The sequence below is a fragment of the Limanda limanda genome, chromosome 1 (genome assembly GCF_963576545.1).
Source record: "Limanda limanda chromosome 1, fLimLim1.1, whole genome shotgun sequence".
Lineage (NCBI taxonomy): Eukaryota > Metazoa > Chordata > Actinopteri > Pleuronectiformes > Pleuronectidae > Limanda > Limanda limanda.
In genome coordinates, this window is record NC_083636.1 from 32,924,333 (window position 1) to 32,948,705 (window position 24,373).

Sequence of the window (24,373 nt, forward strand, 5' to 3'; positions counted from 1 at the left end):
AGCTGGTCTTTGGATATTTGTCACCAATAATGAACTTTTCTTTTGTTCATTTTCAGGTTTACTATCTATGCAGTGGACAGCCGAGGCAGTCACTCTGAATCAAGCTTTGTCTCAGTGAGGACATCTTGTCCGATGGTGGATGACAGCCGAGCTGAAGGTACTCTCACCTTTTGACTTTTTAATCTCATACTGAGATTGATCTTTATTATAACCATCCTTCGAACGTGCTGTATCTTACATTGGCTGTTTTCACTCAAAACGCTTTGCAGGAATAATTCAAATCTCAATTTTGAAGTGTTGTATTTCAATCCAAAATACACCAACATTAGGAAAAGACATTGCAGGGACGAGGTCAAGATTTACACACGGCTTTCTTTGAACATAACTACTGGCAATGTGCTCATGCACGATTACATGTTGCGGTTATTGAAACAAGCTGTAGCAAAACATGAAGCAGCAGTTCACAAATTTCACATGTCAAATTCAATTTAGCAATCTTTGGGAGTTTACCAGACAGGAGGGATGTGAGGTAAGACAACACCGAGTTGCACTGGGGGAAATAAGGATACATCTGATCCTTTTTACTTAATTTTATTGTTGTTTTATCCTCTCCTGAATCCCTTTGTAACTTTGTTAGGAAATGTGCTATAATAATCATCATCTTTGTTATTATTATTATTATTAGGGAATACATTTTCAGGAATTTTTCTTCTCTTTTGTATATCCACCAACCTCGAACAGATATGACACTAAATTGCCGAAGTTCTTTATCGAGTCGATGATCATTTTCTTTCCTCGTTCAAATTGTTTCCTCTCCTTGACATGTTTCCATCTCTCTTCCGCTCTTTCTCTCGCCTCCTCTCAGAGATAGCCGACAAGGTGTACAACTTGTACAACGGCTACACCAGTGGCAAGGAGCAGCAGATGGCCTACAACACACTGATGGAGGTCTCCGCTCCGCTGCTCTACCGAGTCCAGCACCACTACAATTCCCACTACGAGAAGTTCGGAGACTTTGTGTGGCGGAGCGAGGATGAGCTGGGCCCCAGGTGAGAAGATGTGGATGATGTCACCGTTTTTCTTAGAGAACACGTTGCTAGTTAGTCGTGTCTGGAAATGAACTTGTTTTCTCCAGTGGGACACAGTTTATTCAAGTCGCCTCGTCGTCCTGTTTGAGGACATGTTGTAGGATCAATCACAGCTGTCCCAAAGTTTCTTACACAAGAAAAAGCCAAAGCTGTCTGAACCGGAGCTGCCAGTTTGAGACTGTTCAGTCATTTCTCATGTCATCGTCTGCACCCCCTCCCCCCCCACAGGAGAGCCGTTAAACAATCCCCCCCACCCGGCCCCTTTTCCAAAGTACTTATACTGGAAGGCAAGTGGGCAAGGTCACTGTGAAAACTCTACAATTACTGTCGCGCCTCACATTACCGACTTGATGCTGAAACCGCGTTTGACCGCCAAGCCAAACACTAAATTTGATAGTCAGCTAACACTAACTCAACTTCCAGCTCCCATTTCCTCTTCTCGCTCGTAAAAAAAAGAGAAAAAGTTCCTCCGCTCCGTGCCACCCTGACATCCCCTCACCCGTGACCCTCTTAACGGGGACACCCTCACAGACGGATTGTTGTGTGAACAGACGTTACGTCACCGTGGGGACAATGGGAAGCTTACTGACAACTAAAAAATAACGGTGAGGGAGGGAGATAAAAAAAACACTTTGGAGAAAAGTATAAAAAAGTAAAATAATTCATGTATGCGAGTCTGACAAGGCAGCTGGTCCGGGGTTGACGAGACCTCGGTTGGTCCCTTTTTTGCCCAATTACGACCCAGTGTTTTTGTTTGTCCACCCCCACTGCCTGTAATCAAGTCCTTTCAAGCCATAAATAATATAATAATTGTGGAATAACTTAAGTCTGTAGAAAGATGATGCCTCTCTCTGATTGGTGAAGGGGGGTAGGAGGCACGGGTTGGCCACTTGGACTTAATATGGGGATTGGGGTGTTCAAACGGTGTGTTTGTGTGTGTGTTTGTGTGTGGGCACTCGCGAGAGGCGGGGGCGGCTTTTGGAAGAGCGAGCACGGATTATTTACTGCCCGAAGTTGGCAGGGCTGAGCCGCGTTGGGGTAATTTACAAGCAGGCTCTATTGGTGGTGCCTTTTTAAAAGGTAACAGAATGGCCAAGTGAAACATAAGCACAGTCAGCACTCCTCCAGGAGCTGAGAATCCCAGGAGCCCCCAAACGTCCACCAGCATTGTTTCAGCCGAACACTAGCTCCTTTCATAATTGTATTGTTCTCTGGATGTACTATGATGTTTTTTTCTTCCTTTTTAAACTTCACTGTAAACACAACTATTATCTTGTACTGCTCCCCCTCCGATTTAATGTTGTTTCTGAGTTCTGGGATACAGTCCATCCAAGTTGTGTTTGTGTTGTAATCATTTACGACAACGCAAACCTGAACAGATACATACAAAAATAATTATATCATTTGTGTTTTGTTCTTGTTTGTTTTTTTTAGTACTTCCTCTGTCGTCCTGAATGACAAATAATGTGTTTCATTTGTCTCTCCTCACTCACGTGCTCGCTCCCTTGATTATGTGTTTGGTATTCTGTTGTTTCAGACGTAAGAATTTAAGGGAAATGAGAAAATGCCCCCCCCAACACACACACACACACACACACGCACACACTCACTCCTTTTTTTCAGCAAATAAGTGAAAAGGATGTCTGTGCTCCTTGCTTAACTAAAGACAGATGTTGATGCTCAGCAGACACTGCGTTTCAAAACAAATGGAATTTTGCCCTTCTCCCCGTGTGTTTTCCTCATTTCAGATTCCATACGTGCCTAACAACCTGGAATACTCACACTGTATATTTTTGTTTTGTGAGAGAGGAATTGATGTTTCTGTGCCCCCCCCCCCCCCCAAATTGACAAAATGAGACAAGCTATCTCTGGTGTAGTTTTTCAACAGTGCCTCAGTGCCAAATCGCAATTGCATATGATGGTTTTGACCCAGACTGGAAGTCCATCAGAGACACCCTCGCACACCCTTTGCATTCTGGTAACACTTAAGGCCGTATATTTCCGTGCAGACATGGAGTCAGAGGAGGTGCAAATGGAAGCACAATGCCACATCTGTCTGTCGGTCTCCTCTTTCTTCTCTTCTGTTCGCTTCATTGTTTGAATATATTTGTTAACTCTGCGGCACCAAACGAACACCAATAAGGCGGAGGGCCCAATCTCACGTGGTTTACCAGCTGGTGCAGAGGATTTCGAGGTGGAATTGAATTTACAGAAGCCAAAAGTTCACACCGATCTTTCCAAATTTTTATTAACTACTTTTTATGATTTCAGGATTTTCTGTTAATGTATCATCTGGTGGAGATCCACATGCTCATTCAGCTGTTATTGCAATGTGGCTAAATTGATACCTGCTGGAGAAGTTTACCAATATTGTAACAGATGCTTTTAAGGTTGTATTGAAGGACTTGTTTTGGAGTTCCTTAATCCTCAGGAGTCGCAGATCAAGCCGCCTGTGGTCAAATTACGTGGCTGGTTCAGGACGTCACAGCGTAAACACAAAGCCACAGGTTTCAACTTTTAAAGTGCTGACTTGATACTTTGTGCTGGGTTTTTTTTTTTAGCTGCTTTGATGTTTAAGTAAAACGGAGATTTGATCTAATGAATTTTATTTAAAAATATTTTACACATAAAAGTCTGCAAGATAGGACACTGAAGGAGTTGAACTCAATACCTTTATTATTTTTTGTCGGATTTAGAAAAGGGAGAAAAGATTTGTGAATCCGGTGATTTTGCGTTTGAGGTTGGATATTCTAGGAAGGAGCGGGGAAAGGGATAATAAAGTTGAATTAACTTACATAATAAATAATAATGAAATAGTATAACTATTGCTACTCTCAGCCTATTTTAAATTACACAGAGATCCTGCTTGTGGCCATTGTCCACAGCTATAATTGTTCTGTTAGATTCTCACATGTTTGCACCCCATCTAAGTGCTTTCATTTACACTTGCATTCACTTTCAGCAGGAACAGTCCTAAACCTGATTCTGCATGTGTTAGTCCTGGTGTCTGCTTGGATTTAAAAGAAAATATAATGTTGAGCTTCGATATTTTTCTTGTCTTCCTCTTCAATAGAAAAGCCAACCTGATACTTCGCAGGGTGGACAAGATCAGCCACTACTGCCGCTCCCTCCTGCGCAGCACCCACATCCAGAGCCGCACCGACACCATGGCCTACGTCTACTGCCGGAGCGAAGAGGGCCGACCCGCCAGCACCGTCTGGCAGGGCTCCTTACATGAAAGTCGCACCAACTGCATGGAAAAGCTCATCTCCGTACAGCGAAACACATACAGCAGCACCAAACTCCGATGAGGCCGGCGTCTGGAGACGAGCAGCGTGATTTTCTTTTCCTTTTTCTTGCAAGATGACATCATTGATTGATGCGTCGCTCCACTCTGCAGCAGTGTCTCTCAAGTGACTGGTGCGTTTTGAAAAACCAGGAGACCCGGAAAAAAAAAGAACCTCAGAATCCACTGGACATTGTGTTGAAGCTACGGAAAAACATTCTGTGGCCTTCTTTTATTATACCATACAACAACAATAAAAAATCTGGAGCGATCTTATTTCTCAAAATGCCAGTGATTGCACATATCAACGAGAATCTGCAGTGTGGACATGTAAAATATCATCGAGCCAAGAGAAGCTGCTTGGCTCAAGTACTTTGAATGTAATATTGTAGTATCTTTTTTCGGTGCTTTGAGGCTTACCTGGAACACTTAAGAGAGAAAAGAACGGAGAAGTCAACAGCATAACTTATTTGCCTTTACTCCCTTCATTTGAAAGGAGAAACTTAACTGTGTTAAAGCCATTTGGAAATCACCTACTTGTTTTTTTAGTTCTCGTCAATTAACAAATGGGAAAAAAAAAAATCTTTGTGAAGTTAAAATCGGTAAGTGAGGAGCTTTGTAGTTAGTCTTGTTTTGCATCAGAGGGATTCAACTGACATAGCAAGGCTCTGTGTGGCAACAGGATTGTTTGTCTGACAGTCCGTCGAAATTATGCAAAGACAGAGTGGGTGGCTTTGAACACGTCACGCTCATTCATATCCAGCACCGAAATCTAAAAATCCTGTTTTCACAGAATAAAACCAGAACAAAACAGAAAATAATTTTACCACATCGAAGTCTTCAAAGTGAACGCTTTTATTGCAAACCCATGTAATGTGCTTTTAATCTAATAATAAATTACAACATGCCAGTGAAATCAGTTATTGACAAGTTGTGCAAATTAATAATAGATCCACACAAATAAAGGGGGGGATTGTATTAAAAACTAGAAGGGCAATCAGAGAGTGCATAACTCCATCAAGGCCCCGAGGTCCCTTAGGAAACCACATTAAAGTTCACTAGATTAACATTTGTTCTAAATATCAGTCCCCTAAACTTGACTGATTTACTGCATCAATTTCCATGAATTATTCTCTTTTTCTGCATCAAGATCCATAAAGTATTCTCTGGGAAATCGGTGAACATGTGGAACAATGCCAATAATCTCGCAATATAAAAAAAGAAAATTCTTGGATCTGCCCTGCCATCAAAATTGAAGGGTTTATTACTCCTCCACAAACTTTCATGGAAAGTTCAGTGGAGTTGTTTTCGAATAATCAGAGTCAGGTGACGAGTGGTTCTGACCTTTTGAAAAGTTCCTCCCTCGCAGCACAATTTGATGTTCGTCAATATTTATTCGTGCTGCCAGAAAACACGGCCAAACTTTCCTGAACAGTTTGTTGCCGAGCTGAAGTTGAACCACTCGAGGTACATGTGAGCCGGAATGTGAAGAATCGGTGATTGTAGGAATCGACTGGCGAACCGTCATATCTTCGAAGCCATGGATCCTGCTATAAGGAAGATAAACAATGCCTTTTTTTCCAATATTTTCATCTCATGTTATACGAATTGTAATATTAAATTATTATATTGTAAATTTTGAATTGTAAAAAAACCCCAGACACCTGTATTATGTGGCTTTGATTGTCTTTTTTCTGAAGAATGTGAAATATTAAAAATGTAAATAAAACCAGCGGCGTCTTCTTGCAGCACTGCGGCGGAATGATTCCATCACAACTGACAAGATTAGATTTAAAGACGGTTCTGACTCAAACAGCTGCGGAGCATTTATCTAAACCTATTTTAACATCACAAGTTCCAAAACAATTTAAATTCCCCCACAATCATAATTCATTCCAAAATTGTTTACCACATGTGCAGATGGTTTCCTCATGTATTTACTGATGATTTTCTGTCTTGCTTTCCCCCAATTTTCATGAATATTATTTTCCACCTGGGAGCTATTTTCCTGCTGGGCCATCGTCCTCGTCATAATTAGAATTTGCTTTATTTTAGAATTACATACCTTCCAGTTTGCATCAATTTCTAATGCGATCCAGCGGAGCAGAGAAAAACTCAGTGACTCAAACCTGCCGTTTTTGAAACAGAGCAGCCCTCACGCCGCATCTTAAAATAGCCGATCGAATAATTGTCACAGCGTGTCGGTTAATAGCCCATTTGATACTCCCTCACTTCCTTGTTTAATCCTGAGTGCTCGTCTTGTGGTGTGTTTACGTCATATCAGACGAAACCGAAGAATGGGATGTTGTTGCCTCAAAGTGTTAACACATGTCGGAACACCCACACGTTGAAGTCCAATTGTGTTCATGACTCTGAAAATCAATGAACCGCAGCATTTTTTTAAGTGAAATTTGGGATCCTGCATGTCAGACTTACACATGCATCCAGGTATGAAGTTTTAATATTGTTCCATGATGCAATTCAAAGATGTTTTACTCTATTGCACTCTCACAAATCAGACATCATTGCCAGTACTCAAATGTTGATTTTATTGCATAAATACAACTAAATGAATTAAGTAAAATCAACCAAATAAAGTTAGTTTTTAATTAGTTTTAAAGTTGTTCCATATTGCAAGTATGATATGATTCCAAAAAGATTTTCATTGCCCTTGATAACAAAGCACACATCATTACCAGTAATTCCTTTGTTTTCTCACAATAGGAATACATATAAAAATAGTTTTCTAGTGGTTGTGAGGGAGTTTGATCAATTTCAGTCTGTTGTCTTTGAACCAGACTAAATGTTTTGACTTTAATGTCCGTATTTTTTTGAAAACACATTTATCACTGGAAATTAACTCTTTGTGTTAATATACATTTTTACCTCATTTCTTAAATATATATCTTAAATATTGTTTAATATATAGTTAAATGTTGTTTCATATTACATGCATACAAGTCTCAATAATGTAAAGTTAAGACATATTTTACAGTAGCATTAATATAAAAATAGTAACGTTATAGTTGCAAGTGAGTTTTATCTATTTCAATCAGTTGCCATGACCACCTTCCTGGAGCACACTGAACGTTTTGGAGTTTAATTATTGTAGTTTCCACTTTTTTCTGAATCAGACTGTGTTCCATTGATAAGGTCGGTTGACATAAGCAGCTCGGGCAATCAACACCCGCATGTAACGTTGACTTCAATTATCTTTCCTGTGAATTGGTCAAACATAATTTGACTTGATCAACTGGCTCATGTGTCCTGCCAGGACCTCCCTGGAGAGACGCCCCCCCGCCCCCTGGGTAAAAGACCCACGATGGTGAAGTTGCACGGTATCACATCAAATGGTCGGGTCAGAATTAATCAGCGTGATGGCAAAATGAGGCCGAGATGAAAACGGCTGCAATCATATTTTCTGTTAGCACATGTAGCACGCATGTTATTTCCCAGGTTTCACCCAATTTACAACATGATCCCGCTTAAAAAAATATTTACATATAAGCCGGGAAGGGGGGAAATCATTCACTGAACTAACAGACAGCTATCCCCTATGAATTACTCTAATTTATATCATTAACTGAAGGTGGCTATGCCTCTCTGCATGTGAGCTGCTGGGAAGCATTTTCTTTTTCCATCTCCCTCAACAAACTATTCCTTTAAGCTCAGATCCAGTTTCTTTCCAGTCATGCAACATTAACTGCACTTTAAAAATCAGTAGCTTGATGTTCATTCTCACAAATTAGGCCATTAACGTCATTGGTGTGCCAGGAACAGCACTTGCATTTCCATGCCAATGTATCAATGGAGGCTTAAAGAATGAGTTCCTCTTTTATAACCAGCTCAGCCCATTTTTTATTTTGAAAGGGCTCACTATGGATGTTTAGTACCTGAATGACTTCCAGAAGAAAGGTACTGTTCAGAGGCCCGAGTTAAAAATATAAAATGAATCTGCTCAACCTGGACGCACATGTACAGAACATCTTTCAATGTTTGATGCAAAAGAAAAAAACACAACTTCGCTTTCAAAGAACTGACCACACTCCTCTGGCGTATGTTCACTTTAACCAGTGTTTTATTTCTACACAATAAATGACAGCAAAAATGAACATGATACTCATCTTTATGACTCTTCCTTATGAAAATATAGTACACATGTTTTGCCATGTACCAGAGCACCAAAAAAATATATATAATTGCAACTGTGGAAAAACAGAGAGAAACATCAACTGAAACACAAAAAGTCCAATCTGTTGTATATGTGCCTGAAAAAGTGCATACTGTGTAAGAACCAAAGAGAGAGGAGGCCACCAGAGCGAGGGAGGACGCCGGAGTCTGATGGCAACCTTTACAGTGTTGGTGAAGCGAACACAAAGGCGTTAATGGGGGAACGACTCAAACAACGTACATCATGGACTGGGGAGAACTGGAAGCTGTTGGCCGGCGCCAGTCAACTCGGAAAGGTTTGAAAATTAACTGAAAACAAAACAAATTGGTCAAGTTTGGGGGATGAACTTCGACAGACTCCCATGACCCAGACGCGACCATTATGATTTTTTATTCATCTGGACAACAAATAAATAATTCATGACTCAATGGATAAATTCAATGGTTTAGACAACTGGCAACAGTGCTTGTACTTAAGCCTTTTATGGACAAATAAATGCTGACAGCGAAGTGGTGTGGTAAAGCATCACAGGTCTTCTTTTTTTTGTCTTCTTTTTCATATCTGTCTTGCAGGTGACACTTTGACACAATGCACAACATATTCACGGTTCATCTCTTTGTATAATAATTATGATAAAAATCAATCCAAGAGCTACTTCCAAACAGTTAGTACATGGTTTGCAAATACAATCATCATGTAATATTATTATTTACATCTTAAAATATATTTGTTGAGCAATCAGGTACGAAACATTGCAGTAATACCACTAGTTATCCACATAATATGTAAATACACCTTTTTTTTTGTACTTCCCACTTAGAAAAAAGGACAATTCACCTTTTGTTTATTTATTGAGGGATTAGGAAACAGACATAAGTGGACCATTCTATAACCAGAGGCCTGTGAGAGGTACTTCATGTGGTACAATACACAAAGAAAATGTCTTACAACGAGATGGCACATCAGTATTTTTCTCCACATTGATCTGAGCGGGGACATTGGGGACTCTGACACTCCGTAATGACTCTGGCACTGCACAGGTTTCCGTCCATTTCTTGACGAGCAATACAATAACCCCCGGTGTAACATTAGAAAGCAAAGGAGTTTGACTACTGGGTTATCAAAGCCACGTCATTAAAAACCAGACCGCCGTACAAATCATATTATATGATAAGCGTGGGCTCTATGAGGTGAGAAGAAGTGTGTTCCTTCAGCCTAACTTCAAACGGCTCCATAAGCCGGGCAAACATCCTCTCTCATTTTCACAGGGCCAGCTTGACCCTGGCGGCCCTGCGCAGGCATACCTGACAGTGACAGATGAGGCAGTGTGCTGAGGGAGTGGGGAGGTGGAGGTGTGGGAGGCGGTGGGAGTGAGGGAGTGAGGGAGAGAGTGGGAGTCCCAGCGAGAGAGAGAGAGAGTGAGAGGGAGGGATGGCTGCCACCCCCTTGGAGAAAGTCTGACTCACCGCGCTCGGCTTGTTGCCAGTCAGCGCCGGCCACCCCTGGCCCAGGAGCAGCCTCTGTGAGTACACATCTTCACACCTGGACAAATAGCTCGACAGGCCAGGAAAAGCAGCCCACCCATCCCCGCACCTCTCTCCATGCCCAGCGTCCACTCCCCCGACCCTCCGAGATCGCTCCACCTGGGGCACCATCAGCTGCCTCTCGACCCCCGGCTCCTTCACTCTCATCCCCTCGCCTTTGCCACTTGCCCATTTCTCTCCCGCCCTCAGCCAGCTGTGTACAAATATTCTTTGTGTCGTACATAGGCTCTGAAAACATTGTTGTTGCTATATTACGGATTTATGTACTTTGACCATTATATACTTGGTTCTTTTTTTTTCTTCACAACTGCTTGTATGTATGGCTAATGTGTGCAATTAAAAAAAAAAAAGCAAAAAGAGAAATAAAAAAAGAAACTTTACATTCTGGTTTTAAAAGAGAAAGAAGCTACACTGCACTCAGTAATAATTAGAGGTGATGAATCCTCATTGGATGTGAGCAGCGTCCATCTACACTTAATGACCAATGGGATTTCATGGCTGTGGACTTGGGAGTGTACTGTGTGTCCGGTCAATGCTCGACGGCAGTGATCCCAACTGATGACAGACAAAACGACAACCTTTGACTCACACAACCGATAATGTTTTCCGTTTATAAGAACAATGTAAAAAATAACTTACATGGACATTAAATATAACTTAAAAAAGTATAACACTCTCAATAAATAGTTCTACTATTTACACCATCGTTATGAGACGCAAAAATGTCACTAAAATACCAAAAATATAGAAGCAGCAAACATTACAGGCATGAGGTACAGCAAGGGATCCTGTGAAGACTACAGTAGAGAGGCGATGTCCTCGTCCAATGCGCAATCTTATACTTTCTTTCCATGAATATCTGTGTTAACTATGGCTTATGGGCACCTTCTCCGGTATCTAATTGTTCAAGTTGACGTGCGGTCACGTTCTGTAGCCTTTCTAATCGTGATAGTGTCGATGACGAGAGGAGAATATGAGTTAGTCGGAGAACGTGGAAGCGACGGGTCGTGTTAACTCGGTTTCACGAGTCACGGGAAGGATCCAATGATAGATTTTAGGGATTCATCGAATGGCTGGAATGGCTTCCCAGTGACCTGAATGGCAGATGATAAACCGCAGTACTGCATGTCATTGGCGTGATGTAGTGATTGCAGCTCAGTCTCTCCCCACTGGTGACAGTTCTATGTAAAAGCAGCAGTATCCGGAGTACTAATATATATATAATTTGATAATATCAACATAATACAAGTCTCTTTTTTTGTTATTTTTGTCTTTTTAAACCAGGGCTATATAGTTTTCATATAAAGTGTTAAATGCGATGAAGATGATATAGCCTTTAGAACATCCTTACAAAGTTTCATATTTCATAAAAAAGTCTTTCAACAGTCCCTTTGAGCGGGGACTTTTCTTCATTTACGCTTTTCCTTCACCTCCGGCATTTGTAGGTTTCTGCAAAATGTACACCTTAACCTTAAGGATGTGTGACACAAACATGAGGGCAAAACAAAAGACCAACAATCTAACTAGACCTTAAATATGTGACAATATACTTTCAATATACAATATACCTTCTATAGATAATGCGTTGTTGTGTACCCTAGTTTGTAAGATTTGGGGATTTGGTGACTCTACTTCATTGATAACATTGTCAGGAGGAGAATCTAAGATCAGATACAACGAAAACACTAATGACAGGAAGGGTTATAGCAACACAGGGAGTCAAATGACCGAATATCATACAGTTTGATTCAGATCACCTTTCTGACGATAGCAGCTTCTAAACATTTTTTGAAAGATATACTTTTTTTTTCTTCTTACATGGCAACTAAAAAAAGTGCAGTAACTGAGGTCAATAATACAAACACTGATTAAATATGACATTTTGTAAAAAAAAGAAAAAAAGAAATGAAATACATGAAAACAAAACAAAAAAACTAAAACCATTTTGCAATGCTCCCGTCCATCAAGAACATGTGGTAATATTTACATGATATTTTTTGTTGTATTTGGTGGAAAATAATACCTTTTTTTTCACTTTCTCTGCATGTTGTGGTATTGTCTCAGTTCTTCGCTCACATCGGTTAAAAACCCCAAAAAATGACAATGACCTTGGTCTGACATCACCACTTGTACAGCTTGATCGTTTCCCCGACTTATTGGAATGGTCTGGAATGATTTAGCAGTCTAGTATGAGTCGGGGGGGACCACGCCGGTGACCCAGGTGTGAAAAGATGAAAAGATTGAATCGCGCTGATCGCAACCGGAGCAGCCACATTTGGACCAATATATGCCAAGCAGCCTTCATTCCCCCATGTGCATGAGAACAAACTGGCGTGTGTGTAGTGAGGAATATCGGAAATACAAAGCGGTTGTAGCAGCCGTGTTATCTGATGGAGTTAACTGGTGAGGACACACACCCAGGTTCGCAATACTGAAAAGTGCTGATCGCAACCAAGTGCCCTTTTTTTTAACGGTGAAATTAACGACTTGAACGGTGAATCTCAGGGACCTTCGATCATATGGCGACTGCTAATGCTGCGTTAACATATACATCCAAATGTCATTGTTATTTGCGTTGTCGGCCGCTAGAGCTGCAGAGTCCGACACTACCGGGAGGGGAGAGAATGAGGAGAGAGTTGCGTGCATGTGTGTGTTCAGATGGGGTCTCCTTCCACCTATACTCGCCACGGCCTTGATCCAGCCCTTTTATTTCCGTACTCCTGTGCGACTGTACTGCGCAATCGAAAGAAAGAGAAAAAAGCACCAAAAAAAACCCTCAGACTCCTGACAAGCATTGACTACATTCTGAACGCAGCTGGGATCATTTTACTTTCAGTTTGAACCTGTTGAATCGGCGCTGGAGGTAACAGGATTCTCGTCGAGCACCGTGAGGGAGCGGGTTCCAACTGAAACTAAAATCAGCCCGGCCCAAAGTGAGGTGTTACGGGTGGACATTCTTTAAGTCGTGGTCAATGTGTGTAGGATTTTTTTTCTCGGGGCGGTCGGGGTTAAACAGGGATGACAAGTGAGGTTCTGTGTTTTTTCTTCTTTTTTTTTTAAGTTCTTAGTGCATTTCATGTGTGGTGTTGTCATCGCGTATTAATGTGAGCCGAACGTAATATGCACCAACATGCGAGCGTGAATGAATGCCATAGAGAGGTACTGTATAAGCAGCAAGGCCGACAACCCTATTAGACGTCCGACCCTATTAGATCTCGTGATGGGACAATGGCAAGTAGCAGCAAACACAGTAGCAGAGAAGCCATGCTTAAATCTATGCATTCAGGGTTTTTTAATTTAAAATGTCTCAGGGAATTGTGTCCGACAGTTGGTTTAACATTTGTGTGTGTGTGTGTTTTTTTATTTTGGCGTTTGTGTCGAATCTGTGGCTTGAAACATAAGGCGAGACACTAAAGGCAAATAGATTTTTTCATGAACATTTTTGGCATATTAAGCCTCCATAACTAGACTTGAAACACATGTAGCTGTGAATTTTACTGCACTTACTATTTGTGTGTGTAAAATTCTCCGAAATTCACCAAAAGTTAACACAACGTTGTGTGTACTGTGTCATCATAGGTATTGTTGTATAGCTCCCTTTCTGCTGGACAATGTTATCAGATCAAAACGTTCTAATTTCTTTTGCATTAGATATTATGACAGTAATTATGTTTTCCAGAAGAAATGTGTGGAATTTGAAAATAGAGGTGTTTAAAGGCTTTTTTCTCATATCTATATAGTGAAGGTTTTTGATTTATTCTTAGCCAATTTTACTTAACTTTAACTTATAGAGTAATAATAATAAAAAAACAGGAATCAAAATTCTTGGTCTAAGTCTTAAACTCTAATGTGTTAACAAAATAAAAAAAATATTTTTAAACCTGGCTTCATCTAGTGTTTGTCTTCATGTGTGCAAGTCAATTATAGGCAAGTCTCATGTTAATATTAGTTAATTCACTATTCACCTGAAGTGTCTCGCCCAACAATGTATGACTGTCTCATTCCCCACAAAGCTTGGAAAACCTCTGTGGCCTCTGACGTGCCGATGAAGAAACACGCTGCTTGAAACGGACAAAGAGATACGGAGTGTGTGACCAGTTGGAAACCAGGAATGACATAAGCACAAACATCTAGCCCCTCTAGGAAAAGGTGTTGGACATGCCCTCAAAGTGTCAGAGGATTCTCTTTTAACATTCCTTCATATTTGCAAAACACAAAGCCAACATCAACATGATCCCCCAACTTGCACATTTTGAGTTATACCTTAGGTTCAATCATGTGATTGTAGAGCGAGGTCACTAGAACAGACACTGAAGCCGGCACAAAACTGAACAAAGGACATGCTACCTAGGCTTGGTTATGTTTCTGTTTTGTTTTTTGTTTGTTTTCTTATTCTTAAAAAAAGAAAAAAAAAAAGTCTGCTTCATGTAATTTCTTTTTTTCCCCTTTTTGCTATATATGTTGGGGTTTTTTATGATGATATTGCAGGGTTACTTTCCTTTGTAGCGGAGAAATGAAGTTTTCGGTGGAGTCTGGTGAGTCCCATCCTCTTTTTTTGTGATCTTTTTTGTGATGTGGAGGCGGAGGCTTTGTTTCAGCTGGTTGGGGTTGCAGTATGGATGGAGAGGTAAGCCTGTTAAGCAGCATGTGCAGGAAATCGGAGGCCGAGAGGAGAATGAAGGAGGAGTCTGCCTCGGCCACTCTGGCTGTGTTGTGTTGGAGCAAGGTTCCTGGGACGTTGAACAGAGGTCCCCGCTCAGGCTGGTCACCCCAGGGAATGGACGTGTTCATCCTTTCGGTTCTCTATAGCGTTGGGATCCCGGCAGGAGCACTCATCTCGTATGTCGCAGGACATGGGGAAAGGAATCACCTGGGCAGGAGAGATAAAGAGTCATTCAGTGTAATTGATCCCGCTGGCCCTTTCAGTGCAGCCATTACAGAGGCATAATGGGTGGTCAAAAGAGGTTCAACTCCACAGTGATCATTTTAAAAGTCAAGATCCCAAGTGTCCATCAACATCATTTAAATAATGTTGACTTTCAGGGGGACGTGTGTCAATACAATATTACATATAACATTTTTGTTTTTAATTATTTGCGACTATCAACAAAAACACCTAAGAAAAAAAAATACATAATATAGAGTGAACATATCATGAGGAAAACCAATCGATTTTGTTGCCCCCATGGAATAAACTCTGTTAGATCAAAATAAAATAGAAATGCGTTATTTTTCAATGTGTCTAATATTTTCTTTTGTGTTTCTATGAAACTCGTTATAAAATCCTCCAAGTGGCCACAAACTTCCCCGAATAAACACAAGCTAGCTCGTCATAGCAGATGACCAAATATCAAACAATTCTGAAATCTTTGCGTATTCCTTATCAGTCTAAGTGTATTGTGTAGTGGGTAAATATGGATACTCAGAGTCTGACGCTGAAGTCTTTGTGCTGCAGATCAATACTATTCTGCTTAAAGTTACTTGGCACCAGAGGCTGTTCATATCAAAACATCAGAAGATCAGAAGTATCAATTGACCAGCTTCTCTAATAGTCCGATGTCAAAGTTAAATACTGTGGTTTAAATAGAACATCATTGGCTGTTGCCCCTGGCGTTTGACGTCACTGGATAACGTTGGCAATGCGTCACCGGCACCAGCTGCCGCAGCCTCGTCCGCTCACCTCTCGGGGGGGCTTCTTCAGCTGTTTGGGTACGCAAAGTGTGTACCGCTTCTCAGGGCCAAACAAGGAACACATGTGGTCGAAGTCATGGAAGGCAGGCGGCAGACCAAGGGCATGTCAGCATTTGTGTCCTGGTGGTTTATCAGATCAATCTGCGGTCGCCTGCGGCCATTGTCTCTCTTTCCTATTAGGGTTAACTGGTATTGCTTCTTTTGCACAGTGGATTTTAATGTACAAGGGAAATGTTACAACAATTTGCAAGCCGCAAACCCAACACAGATTGAGCTGTTTCCACTGGAGGGTCAGGGCACAATTATGTGGATATGAAGTAGCTGCTGCTGTAAAACCATCCAATAGATTACATCAAGACGAGCTGATACTATGTGGGAGGTAAGTCAGGTAAGTAACAAATTACTTTCACACCATAAGCTCTTTAGGGTTGACTCACTTCCTGAGTGAATTTATAAAATGTAGCTCAATACTGATGGAAACCTCATTGTGAATTGTTTGTGGCGAAAAGCTAATTGATTTCAGTTTTGACAGATTTTCACAACAATGGAGCAGAGGCCTTTAAAGGTCCCCTCGTATGCCCATTTTACCACAGTTGATATGGTTCCTTGGGGTGTTAATGAAATGTCTGTAACATTTTTTACCACAAGGATCATTTAAAACAACAGCCTTTTTACCCTGTCTAAAACAGCCCTCTTCAGATTGACCTCTTTTGAGTCCCCCCCCCCCCTCTCTCACCGCCCCGCCCCCCCCCCCTGTCAATCACACACACACACACATCCACTTTCACGTCTTCAATCTCTCCTTAGCATATGTAAGGTTGTTAAAAAAACATATTTCTGTATTTGTTTGTTGTGTTTCTTCATTGAAGCTACAATTTTAAAACTACTACACCCTCTGATAAGGATGTACATTTATTTAAATACATGCATTAGATATGTGTGTATACAGTATATAATTGTATCTGAGCGCTCGCACACACACACACACACACAGACACACGCACACACAGACACACGCACACACACAGATAGACACAGACACACACAGGCAAAGGGATGTGGGGGCTAGCCTTGGAAGCTAACACTGCTGCAACTTCTGCGGCGAAATGCACTTAAAACCCCGGGTATGAGTCTATTTTAAAGCGAGCGACGGAGGCGGCAGCGAGCTGCTGGTGACCGGCACCGGTTCGTGCAGCTCGGGCTGCGTGGAGCAAATCTGTAAGAGCCACAAAAGTTATAATGTGCAGCTCTCTGCCCCCCTCCTTCTCCTCCGCTTCGCCACCCTGGCGCTGAGCGAGCCCACCGGCACCGGTACAATGCAACCGGAGACCGGGGGGGGTTCCTTGAACACGTTCCAATGCTAGTTTCTAACAAAGACAGACACACACAGAAGCTACGAGTCGGGTTAGCCTCCGAGTGCATTGTTTTCTATGTAAACGTGCTGCATGCCCGGGACGCCACAAACATACACACACACAAGCTAGACTCCGAGAGCTAACAGCGGCACCTCCGAGGATCCCTCACCGGGACGTCCCGGAGCTAACAGCGGCACCTCCAAGGAGCCCTCACCGGGACGTCCCGGACCCGACAGCGGCGGTGCACGGAGGTGCCGGTGCCGCAGCTAACGCTAGGCTAGCGTTAGCGTCGCTAGCAGCAAGCTGTTTTGTATTCATACATGCTGCTTCCACCGGGGCAAAACACACACACAGAAGCCAGCGTTAGCTGCTGCTGCTAACAACAACAAAGTCACATCCAGTTGAGGCAGCATAACCACAGCATCAACACAGTGAAGCAGCTCCGAGCTCCTACCTGGAAAAAACACCAACAGCTCACTCTCCCGGCTCCGGGCTCTCGCCTCCCGGGCTCCAGGCTACGGGCTATGGGCTACGCGGTGGCTCTCGGTGGTCGAATTCGTTTCATGCTGCTAGATAGCTTATCCAAGTGTTAACAAGGCTCGCAAGAATGCAATCGCGGCGCAAACCGATGGACGGTCAATAAAGTGGGTGGTTCTTAAATCTATTGTGGTTCCATCGATTGGTGGGTCGAGTGTTGGTGGGGGTCTCTGCGCTGACGTAAAGACTGCCAATGACGTAAAGAATGCCCATAACCCCATTGGACGCTCGCTAGCGCATACTTCCTGACATAGAGGAACCACACCAGATCGCGGGAGTTGTGTTTTTCCACAGTTTTTGGGACGGTAGACATGCCAGATACCCAAATTAACGTGTAGAAGCACTACAAAAGTGGAATTTTCATACGATGGGACCTTTAAACTTATTTCTTACTTGTTTAATGTCCCCTTGCGGTTGTTTTTACATCTACAAGAATATGTGTGTGTGTTTGTTAAAATCTAAAATAACGATAGTCTTGCAACTTACGACTTTCTTTTAACTGCGCTACAAGTACGTCATAAAATCGGCCTTACATCTTGCTTTGGGTAGCACCTTAAAGTTAATGCCCAAAATGTTGCATGTTATAGTAAGTGGTAAATGCAAAACACAGGAAACAGAGGCGATATTTTGTGAGCGTGCAGGATTTGTGGACAGCGGTTGGGTGGAATGACATGGGGGAGCAGGTTAGTCACTCAGGAGCAGTGACGCAGGCTCCCCTTTGAAAAGGGGGTATAAAATAAGTTGTTAGTGTGTTTGGGGTGGGGGGGGCTGGGGGGGTCAAAATGTGAGGGCCAGGTGGGCAGTGCCCAGACTCCCTCTGAGAAAATGAGGCCTACATGTGACGACTTTACAAGCCCAGGGCCGGACACACTTTAGAAACAGCTGTCAACCGAGTGAGCAGAGTTTCCTCTGTGGGATTCTGAAGCCAAGAACACGACTTGTCTCCTTCAGCGACTTTCCCTATTTTACCTTGCTCTATCCCTCCTCTCTCTCTCTCTCTTAGCACAGTTCCCAAGTGCACTTCCTACCTCCCTCCAACACCTCACCTCCCCTCCAAGGCCACTTCTGTTTATCTCTCTATCTAGAGAATGATGGTGGGTGGCAAATTTGACATGGTTTCCTTTGACCTTGACCTCCAGGGTGGCTGGCCCAGCTGCCACATCTGGCCCTGACTTGGGGTTCTCTCAGGGTGGCTGGGAAATGGGACTGGCTGACCTTGTGGGCCTTGGGGCCCTCACGCTGCCCCATGTCCCGGGGCTAGAGGAGGGCTGGAGGGGGGGGGGGGGGGGGGCAACCGCTTACATGAAAGCCCCTCTGAAGAACACAGACCTCGTCAGAGCCCCATCCTTCCATCTCAGTAACAGGTCAAAATAACACCCAGTTCCTCTCTGGGTTTCTGTGTGTGCAGTGTGTGCGTGTCAGTCAGTGCTTACAGGAAAGAAGGTGGTGTAAGGGGCACAGGCCTGGGGAAAAGAGAACCGGCTGAACTACGGATGCATAACACACTATTCATTAGCCAGTAAGTGAGGTTATTAGAGTGTGTAACGAGCAGCAGTTCTGTCAGAAACATCTTAGGCTGCACTTTTGTATTCTGAGGGGTATTTTAAATAAATAATTCTATGTATGTCCGTCAAAAATGGAGCTGGAAAACATACAGTGTGTTTTACGAAGGGAGCACAACAGGAGACGAGCCTTGACCAGCGCATGCACCTCCAGTCGGTCTTGTGATTTCAAACAACCTCGCATGACAGCGCTGTCATTTGGTCCCAGTGTATCAGACCAGTTCAGATCAATCATAGACGTGAAAGACTCATAGTGTGAGAAATATGTGTATAAATGAGAAAAACAAACCAGGGTCTTATTAGGGAGAGAGTTAAGAGCGACTTGAGAACACATAACTGAGTTTGGCAAAATTAGTGCGAGCACTTGGCATCAGCAAACAGCCACAACCTCTAAACACTGTGGGGAGTTCCCCCCGCCCCGGCGCCCCCCCGATGTGTAACTACCTATGCTCAGTTGTGTAGAAAAGCCCTGTTATCCTTCCTTTACCCTGACTCTCAGATGCATGTTGCACCCTCCGTCCTCAGCCCCTACTGTACCCACACACCGACTTCATGCTGATGCTTATTTAATGGTTTGATATAAGCGTTATGTTGCAGTGGCTTAACAAAATACAGTAATTCTTCATGCCATGATCAAGAAATATGTGTATGCGAGGGTGCCTGCTCCGATCTGTGCCCCAGCCCCCTCCTCCCTTTTAATTGCCTTGGCAATGGGAAATATGGTCAACTTAACTGCCTTAAACTGTTAAAAAATAAAGAGCTTTTGATGGGATTGCTTTTTTGGCGTCCAGTTATGTGCATATTTGATGTAGAACACGTTAAGGCGGAAAACGAGAGGCCCTACTCACCACAGATCAATATTCTACAACATCTATTTATGTGTGTGTGTGACAGCTCCAAAAGAGCCGCGTGTAAGGAATATCATTTGCGTGGGTTTGCGTGGAAAAACATAAATGTAAATCTGCTAACGGAGAAAAATGCCAGAGCGGCAAATGACAAGAAAGGAGCAAAGGGCTCCGTCTACGTGAGTCACCGGCACAGACGGAGAGGTTAGCGGTCAGGGGTGGCTATCACGGACCATCAGCTAAGACACAAACATCAACCGTGCCACATAGCGAGTCACGTAGCGAGCACACTCGTGCCAGACGGCGAGTTGTTAACACGGGGCGAGGGACTTACCCAAAACCCCACCATCAGCGCAGACAGAAAAACATACAGGCACATTTAGAAATAGTTGTTTTAAAGAGGCCAAGCCGTATAACTATATAATCGGTGCCCTCTGCGTACCGCTTCCAGCATCCAAGAAAGGAATTCCTTCCAAACTAAAGGGGGGGCTGGAGGGGACCAATAAAAAGGGTCTCGGCAGGCTACCCTCAGCAAAGGCATACTCCTGCCGCCTCTGCTCCCTGCCTCTCCCAATCCTGCCAACAGCTTGCAACTATTAAGGGGAGATCCTGTGGTGACCTTACGGGCAGCCAGTCCTTGCACCTTCAAAGCTCCTGGGGTGGAATAATACACAGCAAGTCATCCAGAACTCCTTAATACACAAATCTCTACCAAAATAAAAGACGAGAGCGGCTTTTGCCTGGGAAGGGGAGTAAAAGTAAATGAGCAACGGACCTCCATTGGTTTTTCGGTTCGGGAGGAAACAGGAGGAAGAATCTGGAAATATTTAAGAATTGATAACCTAATTCCTATAATAGCTTTTCCAGCTTTGGGAAAACTTTGTATATGTTGTGTCTGGAAGACGCGGCATCACATTCCATAGATGATGATTTTTCATTTTGGACTGGTGAATCATTTTGTATTTGAAAGGCAGGCTATTTGATGTTGCGTAACCTTATAATAAACAATCATGCAATCAAGCCACTGAAGCATCTTCTGCTAAAGCGGGCGGTGAGCAGATGTTTCCAGCGGAGCGTTGTATCTACTCGATCAGTAAACTGGAGACAATAGCGGTATGCACATTTGGTTTTGGGTCATAGAAAATAACAAGTGAGGCAAAGGAGAATTATTTTGTAACCTTTTGGACTGTTTGGACAGACTAAAAGGATAAAGAGATGTATGACTGTGGATAAAGAGGGAAAATGAAAGTCTGCTGTAATATTTCATGTCATCCTATTCTTTTCCCTTTACCTCATTACTAAAGATCAGAGACTTGAGAGGGTTTGGCAGACGCACAAATAATAGTTGTGAGTGTGCGTGTGTGCATGTGGTTGTGTGCGGAGGAGGTCGTACCATTTTCCTCATGTGCTGTGTCCCAACACACGGGGGACAACATCGCGGATCCGGGTTCCCACTGAGTCACAAGGCTCATCTATAACAACCGATGGCTGGTATGTTCGATCATCTGCTGTGTGTTTGTTTGTTTGCGCATGAGGGCAAACGTGAATGTGTGAATGAGTGTGTCTCTGTCACATTCTTGCTTCGGGGATGAATTTAAGACTAAAGACCAGTTAATTGGGGAAAGTTTGTTTGAATGTTATTGTGAAAAAGCATGTTTTTGGCTCATTGGTTAAGGTTAGTTTGAGGTTAAGTTTAGGGTTAGGAAAGTGTTGGTTGTTGTCAGAGTTATAGTAAGTCTCCAGGAAATGAATGAAGGGGGGTTAGGGCTGGGGGTAGCCGGGGGTTACGTTTCATAGCGCAGCCTATTAGATGAGCCTGACCTTTGTTTGCCCTGAGACTTTTCCTCAGAATGGATGTTTTGAATGTGGTTTTATTAGCTCGGCATAAGTAAGAGTAAGAGTAACTCAGCGAAGCTCAAGTGACTTGTGTTCATGGATTTACAACGCTCCGCATCCATGGGCGGAGCTAATACGACTTAGCTCGATGTTTGTGCCATGTACTGCTGTCAACATGATAAAACTGTTCATAAAGTCAGTCTGATGTTTTTATTAGGTTAAAGCTGACCAAAGTATGTAAACATCTGCAGAAAAGTGGTTGCAAGATCTTTAAACAAGCCACAACGAGACAATATGAGTGTAACCATATATCGATGATACACTCCTATACTTGAACCAAGTACTTTCATACATTTTTTGTGTGTAGGCCTCTATTAACTGGAAATAAAAACTACTAAGTCCATTGTAAATCAGGAAATATATCATGTATATTTTTTTCTTAGAAAATGTGTCTAGTGACATTCACAATGATTTTTTGTTGCTGATATGTAACTAGGCCACTTTTAAAATGTCAACAATTACAAATGGAGTTTGTTGCATTTGTCAAAGTGACGGCACGTCTGGTTGAGTGTGAAGCGGGGGGGCTGACACAGTCGGAGGTCCAGGTCATGCACTCAATGACTCGGTTAATGAATCTTGGGAACAAATTTTTAATGAGCTCTACTCGTGTGATTGATGAACAATTTAAAGAAACTGCTTTGAACATTGCTGCAGACCATATTTTAATGGTCCTTTAGGAAGTCTGATTTCTGACACCAATAATTCTAAGATCTAAAAGGAAGTAGCCTCTTAAGCTAGAGGTAATAAATTACTGAAAACCAAGGCAACAAGTAACCTTATTCATTATTTAAACTTTCAATAAACATATTTTTGATTTATTAAAGCAAACCGATTAAAAGACGTGTGAGAACAGAATCTTTCCGGGAAGATTTTCTGTGTATAAAACAGCAATAAATACAGATAGTTCATAGCTCACATCAAAAGGCCTCCACTGGGACACACACAACTAAATCTATGACAACAAAAACTGTGTTCGCCAACAAGTTGGGACAAACCCTTCACTTGTGGTCAGGAAAAGAACATAAATTTCCCGCTAAAGAGGAAAACACTGCACATCTTTGTCACCCAGCAAGTGAATTACTCAACAGCTCGGCGCTGAACTGTCATAAATGAGTTACAGATTCCCTTTGTCACATATTGTGTCTTTTTCTTTTGTTTTGTAAAGAGTTTTTTTTATTTTTATGGATCTCCATCCTTCGCTGTCTGCCACGCATGTATTTAATTTGGTGAGAAATCAGAATCAGGTGCAAATTATTCTGTTTCTGTTTTGAGAGAGTCGATCAAATAGGGATAACTATGGAAGCTTTACCCAAGAGGAATAAACAACTACGTCTAAATGCCTGAATAAACATGAGCACCAAAAATGATGATAAATATGGAGGGAAAATAAATGTGGATAAAATGTCAAAGAAATACGATAAAACAAGAAGATAAAGTAGTCCGGAAGGTTTTTGGCTCAGAATTTAAAACTGACATTGAGGTTTAGTTTTGAGGTTCATGCAAATACGTTCTAGCCAAAGAACCGAGCAACATGTGGATGCAAGTAAGCAGCATCAATTAGGCATTGGGCTAAAAAACAACAGGGCCTGTATCAAACATCTGGCTTTCCTCTGTTCCCATATCATTTCACATATCAGCTCCATTCCTTTGTGTTTCCTTTTTGTTGTTCACCCATAGCAACCTTCCTCACCCTGTGCTGCTGGCAGCCGATAAATAACATCATAATTGGTTATTTCAGAATAGATTTTTCGTATCTTTCTGAGCACTTTCATGGGGAGCTACAAGTGGAAAACTCCAGCCAGACTGTTTTCTTTGAATAATGCCAGGGAAACATGCCTTCAATTAGGAATTGGACAAGCAGTCTGGGGTTCTTGTGATCACAAATAAAGTCGGTGTTATTCTAAACGTATTATCAACACTTTTCCATACTTTTAAGGAAGAAAAACGTTATTTGGGGAATTATCAGAAATACTCCTTTTCCTCCCTGTGTCCGTGTTTGATTGACAGCAGCTGGCAGGCTGATCCCCAGCAGGGCAATATGAGACAAAGTAAATAAACTTTCACTGTAGCTTACAAGCCGTGGGCAGACAGGGGTTTTTCGAGCAGCGGTGCGGAGGTGTAAGTACCGCGGTCGCCTCTAAATGCACCAAAGTGGAATTTGCAGATATGTTTACATGTCGTTTAATGTGCAACAGCTGAACAGATAATTGGCTGTAGCCTGAAAAGTGAAGTTAGCAGTTTTCTGTGATTGAATGATTGTTTGGATGTTCATTCGACAAATTACTTTAGCAGGGGAGCTAATGTGGGTTATTCCAAGTAGCTGACATTACTAGCTTATGCAAATAGATTTAATGTATGAAAACAAGTTCTCAGTCTACAAATAACGAAGAAAAAGACA

The 24,373-nt window shown here is 42.3% G+C and overlaps 2 protein-coding genes across 2 annotated transcripts in view; one reads left to right on the plus strand and one right to left on the minus strand.

The window, feature by feature from the left end:
* Positions 1-4,399, plus strand: part of LOC133012294 (astrotactin-2-like) — a 243,249-nt gene extending 238,850 nt beyond the window's left edge. Inside the window, exons 21-23 of the mRNA XM_061080275.1 lie at positions 57-157; positions 866-1,049; positions 4,162-4,399. Coding sequence (XP_060936258.1) covers positions 57-157; positions 866-1,049; positions 4,162-4,399 — 523 coding nt within the window. The remainder of the gene's footprint in view (positions 1-56; positions 158-865; positions 1,050-4,161) is intronic.
* Positions 4,400-14,854: 10,455 nt separating this feature from the next.
* pappaa (pregnancy-associated plasma protein A, pappalysin 1a) overlaps positions 14,855-24,373 on the minus strand; it is an 85,959-nt gene continuing 76,440 nt past the window's right edge. Inside the window, exon 22 of the mRNA XM_061078401.1 lies at positions 14,855-14,959. Coding sequence (XP_060934384.1) covers positions 14,855-14,959 — 105 coding nt within the window. The remainder of the gene's footprint in view (positions 14,960-24,373) is intronic.